The 9,645-nt window shown below is 36.4% G+C and overlaps 1 protein-coding gene across 1 annotated transcript in view; it reads left to right on the top strand.

Moving 5' to 3' along the window:
• LRRK2 (leucine rich repeat kinase 2) overlaps nucleotides 1–9,645 on the top strand; it is a 117,067-nt gene that overhangs the window by 68,151 nt on the left and 39,271 nt on the right. The window contains exons 21-28 of the mRNA XM_044982338.1: nucleotides 112–230; nucleotides 794–860; nucleotides 1,428–1,648; nucleotides 3,003–3,253; nucleotides 4,270–4,418; nucleotides 5,557–5,650; nucleotides 8,365–8,551; nucleotides 9,028–9,209. Coding sequence (XP_044838273.1) covers nucleotides 112–230; nucleotides 794–860; nucleotides 1,428–1,648; nucleotides 3,003–3,253; nucleotides 4,270–4,418; nucleotides 5,557–5,650; nucleotides 8,365–8,551; nucleotides 9,028–9,209 — 1,270 coding nt within the window. The remainder of the gene's footprint in view (nucleotides 1–111; nucleotides 231–793; nucleotides 861–1,427; nucleotides 1,649–3,002; nucleotides 3,254–4,269; nucleotides 4,419–5,556; nucleotides 5,651–8,364; nucleotides 8,552–9,027; nucleotides 9,210–9,645) is intronic.

The raw sequence follows: 9,645 nt of genomic DNA, 5'->3' as shown, positions 1-9,645 counted from the left end.
GCCAGTCAATTCCTGCTATTAATGTGCCGGAAATACCGCACTACGGTTTACGTTGTTATGTGTATTATTTGGTTGAATTTTCTGTAGCTCTATGTCCTCACTTTATAATAGGGAGTGAAAGTTCATTTCTGATGAAAAAGAAATCCAACTCCATTGCAGTTACTGATCTGTACAAAGATACACCCTTACAAAGAGATTCTCCTACTTTGCAAAGGCCTTCCAATTCTCTGGTAAGATAAGTAATTTATTTACTATAAACCTCCCTAAATCCATTATTTATGTTGCCTAATGGAAAACTATTAATGATAAAATATCAAGAAATGACTGGTGGTCACCAATACACCATTTAGTACCTTATAAAATATTCCATAACTGTGTGATGACTGTGTGCCCATCTAAATAGAGTGTTGCCATAGATAGCATTTTATTTCAGCAAGTGTTTATGAACTGCCTATGGCAAACAGTACAAATAGCCATTCTGATCTAACAAGAACTATTTAAAGTTCAGATAATATTTTTAAACTAACTGTCATTTTTATGTTGCCGAAGAAAAATAGCCTGTATATTTCATTATACTTGAAATCTATTCTTGTTTTGTATTGCAAGTCAGTAATTCTTAAACAGCAAGTTATTTTTTTTGTTAGATTTCAAGGTTAAAATTTTCATCTTTTTGAGTTACTGTGTGGATGACTTGCAGATTGCTATAAAAAGAAAGTTAATCAAATTCATACGTTTTTAGAGCTGTAAAAATATTCACAGCTGTTGTTTTTTGTTGTGTTTTGGGATTTACCAGGGACCTGGTTCAGATCATGAACCATTAGTGAAGCAAAGAACAAGATTGTCTTCAGATGAATCTCACAGTAAGTCAGGTGTAAAAATACGTAAGATTTTTCCAGTTTTTTAACATTTTTTGTGGATAACTGTAATCAGTAATCCGTTGAAGTAAACTGTCTAAGCAACATTGGCACTGTTATATTCAGGTTTGAAAAATTAGGGGTAAGTTTTCCAAAAATGTTGTTTAGAAAAATTACTCCTAATACTTTAAACTTTAATAAAACCGTACAAATGTTGCTTATACAGTAAAGCACTTTTCTCTTCAGCTTTACAAAGAATTTCTGTAAGATTATGCATAACATTGTACATTCACGACTGCCCTAAGAAGCATTTTTAAAGCCATTTGTATTATGCAGAACACAAGTATCCCTCTCCCCCCTATAGAACCCTATGGGAATTTGAATTGCAGCTTCTTAACAGAAGTCCTCATTGGCTCCCATTTCAGCCAATATCTAAACAGCCATTGCCTTCACTGGGTACAGAGTTAGAGCTCAAATTCTGTGAATTACAATTCACAGATCAATGAAATCGTGTTATTAAATTGTTGTATGTTTTACCTGTGAAAATGAATGCTTATGTTTTTGTTTTAATAGAAGGGATCTCAAAATTCCAATCGCATTTAAGACGATCAGACAGTTTGTCTTCATTGGTCTCTGAGAGAGAATATATTAAGTCATTAGATCTTTCATCAAATGAGCTGGAGAATATAGATGCCATCAGTCAGAACTGCTGCTTAACTGGTCACTTGGAACGTCTTGAGAAATTGGAGCTGCACCAAAATGCACTCACAAGCATTCCAGAACAACTGTGTGAAGTAATTTTATGTCATTTTACATAATGCAAGAAAATTATTAGTTCTTTTTAAGATGAAACACCAGATTGCCATCATTGTGCCTACATGTGTACATTAGCTTCCCTAATTTGCATGTGTACAATTTTCATGCAGTAACTGAATGTGCTATTAACCAGTTAATTGTGCAGACATGCTCAGGTAGTTTCTGTCGGATACTTACTGCAGAGGGTCAGATTGGGAAGTATACTTTACAGATAGTTTACGTGATTGCATTATGTAAATGGAAATCAGAACTGCATATGCTACTTATATGCTAAAGCAGTGGTCACCAGCCGGTCGATTGCAATCGACTGGTCGATCGTAGAGGATCTCCCAGGTGATTGCGATCTCTGGCGGCACAGCAGGGCTGCTGCTAAGACAGGCTCCCTGCCTAGCCCGGCCCCACGCTGCTCCTCGAAGTGGCCAGCGTGGCCCCAAGAGAGTGGGGACAGGGATCTCCCTCAGCACTGCCCCTGCACTGGCCGGGAATGGGGGGCTGTGGCCAATGGAAGATGTGGGGGCGGTGCTTGCAGAGAGGGGCAGCGCGTGGAGCCACATGCCGCCCACCCACACCCCCGCAAGGGCGCGTTGGCCCCTTCCGGGAGCAGCCTGGGGTTAGGGTAGGCAGGGAATCTGCCTTAGCTACAGCCACACTACACCGCCAACTGGGAGCCGCCAGAAGTAAGTGATTCCTAGCGGGAGGCTGCACCCCAGCCCTGAGCCTCCTCCCGGAACCAGCACGTCATACCACTCCACACCCCAACACTCTGCCCCAGCCCTGCCCCCCCTCCCAGAGCTAGCACCCTGTACCCCCTCCTGCACCCTGTACCTCTTGCCCCAGGTTCATCCCCAAACCCCCTCCCACACTGCAAACCCACCAGCCTAGAGCCTGCACCCGCTCCCGCTCCCGAACCCTCTACCCCAGCCTGGTGAAAGTGAGTGAGAGTGGGGGAGAGCGAGTGATGGAGAAAGGGAGGGATGGAGTGAGTGGAGCGGGGCTTTGGGGAAGGAGTGGGGCCTCAGGGAAGGGGCAGGGTAGATCCTGGGTTGCCTTTAAATTCAAAAAGTGATCTTGGGAGTAAAAAGGTTGGACAACGTGCTAAAGGGTTTGTGTAATTATACTAGTTAGTTTTATTACAGCATGCATGCACATCCTCTTTATTTTACTGATATATTATATAATAATTGTAATAATTACCATTTTCTCTCATTTTTACTTGATAGGATAAATAAAATAAATATGAAGTAATTGCCTAAAATATTAATTTAGTTTAAAAATTAGAAATTCGTATCTGTATGTTGTACTTTTTAAAAAGAAATTCTCCTTTTTCTTCAGACTTTGAAATGTTTGACTTACTTGGATTTGCACAGTAACCGGTTTGCATCTTTTCCTACTTATTTACTGAAAATGAATTTTATTGCAAACCTTGATATCTCTCGGAATGACATTGGCCCTTCCTTAGCTTTGGATCCACATACCAAATGCCCAACTCTGAAGCAGCTTAATCTATCATACAATCAACTGTCATGCACTCCTAAATTTCTTGCGGATGTTGCAGAAAACCTAGAACAGCTAATGCTAGAAGGGTAAGAATAGTGCCAGTTTATTTGATTACTGTTTAACAAAAATAGCAGGAAATAATCAGTTTTTCATCCAGAATAATGAGTGTCATTGAATGTAAATTATTTTCTGATAAAAAATGTGATATAGTAATTAATTAAATTCACAAAAGCAAGGAGATGCAGAATCCAGGTTTCCATTCCTTTTCTTCATTTTTATTATTTTTCATTAGATGAGTTCATGTTTCTAATATCACCATTGTAGAGAGGTTTTTGCTATTCCTCTCATTCTCACATATCTCTAGCATCTTAGCTTATATTTCACACTGAAAATCTTTAACTCTCTCTGTTTCCCTTGTTGTTTTTTCTAGAATACATGCATTGTAATATCATATATTAATCTTAGAACTATCTCCTTGTCTGTCCATGTCCTGTAGAAGTTGGTTACCTATTTCTTTTAAATTGACAGATGCTCTTTAGGTTGCAATCCTGCAAATACATATTAAGTCAGTGGAACTGCTCACATAGGGTATGTCTACACTGCAATTAGACACCCGCAGCTGGCCCGTGCCAGCTTTCTTGGGCTCGCAGGGCTCAAGTTAAAGGGCAGCCTGAATGTCTGTACTGCAGTTAAACAGCCACTTGGCCTGAGCCCTGTGAGCCTGAGTCAGTTGACATGGGCAAGCTGCGGGTTTTTAATTGTGGTGTGGACATACCCTTACATAAAGTTAATCACATGTGCTTGAAGGATTGGACCTTGATGTGTAATCAGAAAATGACACTTTATTGCACATGCTAACATTTGAATTATAAAGTGAATAAATACATACAATGAAGTATTCACATTGTCATATGCATTGGTATTGTGGATAAATATCAATCCTGATCCATCAGTCCTTACTCGGGTAATACTATTTTCAGTTTCTGTTCGCATAAGTAAAGACAGCAAAATCAGGTCCATACTCTAACTTTCCTTTTTTTTTTTTTTTTTTAAGCAAGTAGTTTTGTATAACACTTCTAATATTTGTTTTCCTTTACCTTAGAAACAAAATTGCAGGTATATGTTCACCCATATGCTTGAAGGAACTGAAAGTTTTAAACATTAGTAAGAACAATATTTCATCCCTGTCTGTTGATTTTCTCAAGGAGTGCACAAAATTGGAGATGTTTAGTGCCAGAATGAATTTACTTGGTAAGTATTCTAGGAGTTCCTAAAAAAAGAATGAGAGGTTTAGATGATACGTGGTGTAGTCCAGATAGGGACAAGGCAAAGCAGAACAGTTAATGGAAAGACTGCTTGAAAAACAGCAAGGTGTAATATACAGTATTAGCCTCCTAAACATTTATCAACAGTTACTATACTATATCCATTAGCCACAGTTTACCACAACAATTATCATATATACAATACTATTTCCCTATGCTTGCCATAGGAAATAATTGTTGCATCTGAGGAACTGTGGTGTGGTAATTGTTGATAAATAGTAACTTGAACTTGATTCTTTTCTCATGCCAGTTTTACACCAGTATAACTCCATTTATTTAAATTTACACTGATTTAAGTGAGATTAGTGAGCCTTTTGAGTGTCTGCATAGATTTCTCCTGGTACTGTCATCTGACTAAGCAATACAGTGTATGATTCAATGGCTTAAAACATTTTATACAAAAAAATAACAACTAATTTGAGAAACTGTAATAAATGAATCACTTGCCCTAATGAATTTATAAAAGTTCTTAAATTATTATTAGAATTTCTTACAATATCTATCCAGCATATAGAATTTTTTATTTTGTACATGGTTATAATCTAGTTTCTCAGTCTTTCAGAAGGTAGCTGTTATGTAAATGAAGTTTTTAAGCAATCTTTTATTTACATATGGTATTTTACTATATTGTTGGAATGACAAGCATATATAGTATTAGTAACACAGCAAAATGTAAATAAGAATATTTCAATGTTGGATAATATCATATTATTATCACAGTGTCTAATAAAAGTTTAAAAATATAGAAATATTTGGAGAAAACAGGAATTTTAATTCTCCTCTAAACTCTTCAAATTGAGAGCTCAGTTTTCAAATGGGAGTTCCTGAAAAAGAAAATCCAGTCCTGTCTTTGGAGCTCAAGTCAACACTTGGGTGATTTAAATGGTTATTTACTCTTGTAAGTGCCAATTTGAGTGCCAAAAAATAGAAACAGATACCAGTGTTTGGAAACTAGCCTCACAATCTATCTCTAATTTTAGAAAATGACAGCTTTATAAACTAAGGTTAAAAAGTGCTGAAAAATGATGTCTAAAGGAAATAATTCAGTTTCTTTTCTATTTTAGATACCATACCTAACTTGCCATCTAGCATAACAAATTTAAAATTATCTCAAAATCATTTCGTCAGTATTCCAGAAGCGATTCTTCTTCTTCCACAGTAAGTTATTTCACTTGTTAAGGCCAATGTTGTGTCCTCTGTGAAGGAAAACCTAGTGGAATGGCCATTATTAAGCAGAAAAGACAGCGTGTTTCTACTCAACGTTTTCAGCAAATCATCCTAAAAAGTCTAAATCTAAAATATGGTGACCATCTACTCAAGCTAGAGTAGGTCACTTTTTCTTCAATAACTGCAGAAAGCCTGAATCCCCTAGATAGTTCCAAACTATGAACCTCTCTTTTTTTAAAAAACTAAAAGATGTTTTTAGGAATGCTGAAGCTGCCCATTTTTGCCTCCAGAGTTAGAACCAATTGGCAATTTATCTTTTCATTAAGTCTTGGAACTTCATCATTTTACACAAGGTAACTGAGTCCAGTGGCTCCCTACCCAAATGTCTTCTCAAAGAATAACACTGCATATGCCCCCTAAGTTGAATTGGGTTAGAGCTGCATTTGTCACAAATTATCCTGTTCCTTCAAAGCATTATTCATGTGAAAACTAGCCCTATTAAGTTTGCTACAGCAATGTTAAATTTTAGCACATTGTGCCAAGTGCATTATTTTGGCCATCCTTTAATTGTAACCACATTAATACTAGGGATGTAACGAATACTCAGTCCAGACCCACACGGCTGTTTTTTAATATGTTAACTATTTTTTAAATGTCCTAGCAACACCTCCCACACTCAATGTTATTCATGCACTTGCTCCTTTCCATTGCCACTCCCATTCCTTTCTACCACCTTTCCAAGCTCCAGAGAGGTTTAGTCGTCCACTTCCTCTTCCTATCCTCCCAGCCTCAGCACTATTCTCCAACCCACTTTTTCAAGTCACTTCTTAGGCACCAGTATTGCTCCTCAATTCATCCCTCACGTGACAGCTCCCTCTTACCACTTCTCCTGGTTCTGGCACTGCAGCTCCACCCCCGTCTCCTATGTAGCCAATATCTCTGTGGCCCCCTCCTGTTACTCCTTCCAGTGTCCACTACTGGTTACATATTGACTAAAGCTACTTCTATAGAAGTATCTAGCACGTAAATACCTTGCGATGTCAGCTACAAAAGTGCCATGCGAACTCCTGTTCTCGCTTTCAGGTGACACTGTAAATAAAAAGTTGGCAGCATTATCCCCCATAAATGTAAGCTAACTTGTTTTGTCTTAGCAATTGGCTGAACAAGAAGTAGGATTGAGTGGACTTGTAGGCTCTAAAGTTTTACATTGTTTTGTTTTTGAGTGCAGATATGTAACCAAAAAAACCTCTACATTTGTAAATTGCACTTTCACGATAAAGAGATCACCTCATACAAGTACTGTAGTGCAAATTGAAAAATACTATTTTTTGTTTATCACTTTTACAGTGCAAATATTTGTAATAAAAAATAATATAAAGTGAGCACTGTCCACTTTGTATTCTGTGTTGTAATTTAAATCAATATATTTGAAAATGTAACAAAACATCCAAAAATGTAATACATTTCCACTGGTATTCATCACAGTGATTTAAAACTGTGATTAATCATGATTAATTTTTTGAGTTAATCATTGGAGTTAACTGTGATTAATCGACAGCCCTAAAACTTAATTTACTTATTGAAGGAGATGCAGCTCTCAAGCTTTGTGTCTCCCAGCCCAGACAAGTCCGATAAGAGGTCCAGGAATTTTTCACAGTTCATACTTCAAATTGAAATAAACACAGCTGCATTTGTTCCATATATTGCACATAGAAATAAATGTGCATAATGGGGATAGCTCAGTGGTTTGAGTATTGGCCTGCTAAACCCAGGGTTGTCAGTTCAATTCTTGAGGGGGCCATTTAGGGATCTGGGGCAAAAATCTGTCTGGGGATTGGTCCTGCTTTGAGCAGGGGGTTGGACTAGATGACCTCCTGAGGTCCCTTCCAACCCTGATATTCTACAATTCATGTGTTTCTTCAACATGTAGTCTTCAGTATATACATGCAAGAACGTTTAGGGAAACACTTAGTGCCTTTTTATTTGAATCTCATAAAACACATTAAAATAAGTACATTCTTCTGATATTATATTGAAATGAATGCTCTAAGCGTGTTTATTTTAGTAAAGATGCCATTACTGTGAAGTCACTAGAACCTGGCACCATCGGCCAAATTCTGCTCTGATATATGGGTATATTTGAGTTACCCCATATTTACCCAGGTGTGACTAAAAGCATAATTTAGATTTGGTCTTTTATTAATCTGGACGGTACCATGCACACTCATCATACTGTATAAATAAAAACAATTATATTATCCCATATTGATGTAACTGCGCATGCATGCATGTATTTGAAAGTGCCACTTTTGGTTCAGTCACTGAAATAAGTATATTCATTACATTATGAGTGTTCATTTCCAGAATATATAATTTCATATGTAAATAAATACATTAACAGTATGCTTTATTGAATCAGTCATAGTTCTCTGGTTTTCTTTTCCTTTTTCCCCCCAATATATCCACATCCTATTTGCAGTATCGTCTCAGATAATTACTGTTGCTTTCTAACCTTACTTCCTTTAAGAACATTGTTGAGGTTGGCCTAATATCGTCAATAATTTTCTATCTTCCTATCTAAATTTCCAACAGAAATTCTTATTCTAATATCTTCCCCTTTTGTTTGTTTATAACAGATTAACATAGTTATAGCTAGTCTCCATTTTATTTATTTTCTCTGCTAATTTTTCCCCTTATTTTCTTAGTTTGCGATCAGTAGATTTAAGCAACAATAAAATCATAAACCTGCCTGGACCTATGCACTGGAAATCCTTAAACTTAAGGGAGCTCTTGTTTAACTACAATCAGATAGACATTTTGGACTTGAATGAAAAAGCATATGCATGGTCTAGGCTAGAAAAGCTACACCTGTCCCATAACAAGTTAAAGGAGGTAAAGTATGAATTTTTAGATACTTAAAAACATCAAACCACTTTTCCTATTTATATATGGTCTTTAGAATGATCACTTGGTTTTCAGATTAACCCTAAATTAAATTTGGTCCTTCTTGCGCTACTTTTTATGGATGAAGACCCTAGTAGTAAAATAGCATGTAATTAGAACTGTATTGCCTTTGAAAAGAATATGACTATCTTTCCTAAAGCTCTTTCTGTCTTTAATGTATGGTAAGAACAGTATTTGTCATCTTCTTTGTAAAAGGGATATAAAATTAGTTCGTTAAGAGTTACTTTCTTGTCCAATCAAGATATTAGGCATGTATAGTTTAGATGATGATAACTGGAAGGAAAGAATTGGAATTGTGTTTGGTCTTATTAAATATTTGCTTAAGATACGCATCCTCATATATAGACAAATAAACGCTCACTTTTAATAAATGTTCAAATGTTTATTAACTTTTCTCTATCCAGATTCCTCCTCAGATTGGCTTCCTTGAAAACTTGACATCTCTGGATGTAAGTTATAATCTTGGCTTGAGATCCTTTCCAGATGAAATGGGAAAGTTGTCCAAAGTCTGGGATCTTCCTTTGGATGGGCTTCATCTTAATTTAGATTTCAAACATGTTGGATGCAAAGCCAGAGACATTATAAGGTTTGTTATCCTATTGTTGTTGTCTGTTTTTCATGGCTTTGTGGAATACACAGTGGATGGTGTGGTAACAATATGCCCCTTTAAAGGTATCAACTGATTTCCCACGTGATCTTTGACTTAGTTATGATTCTGGTGAACCTTTGTTCCTCAAGAGAAATGTGGTTCATAGTCATATGAAAATGTAATAGTATCACTTTGAGTTGATGATACCTCCAGAAAAGCATACGACTCTTATGCAAACAAAGGTATTTAATGGTTGCTTAGTACGTCTTTAATATGTTACAATATGTCACTCATAGAAAGTTTTGCAGTAGTTGTTCAAAACACACAAGATATTTAGTCTGTGTTAAACATTTTAAAAAAATACAAAATGAACACACACATTGTCAAAAAGATTAAATGCAATATTAAATAATTTATGTAAATAATTTTGAAA

This window comes from Mauremys mutica, chromosome 1 (genome assembly GCF_020497125.1).
Source record: "Mauremys mutica isolate MM-2020 ecotype Southern chromosome 1, ASM2049712v1, whole genome shotgun sequence".
Lineage (NCBI taxonomy): Eukaryota > Metazoa > Chordata > Testudines > Geoemydidae > Mauremys > Mauremys mutica.
This window is presented reverse-complemented; position numbering and strand designations above follow the sequence as displayed.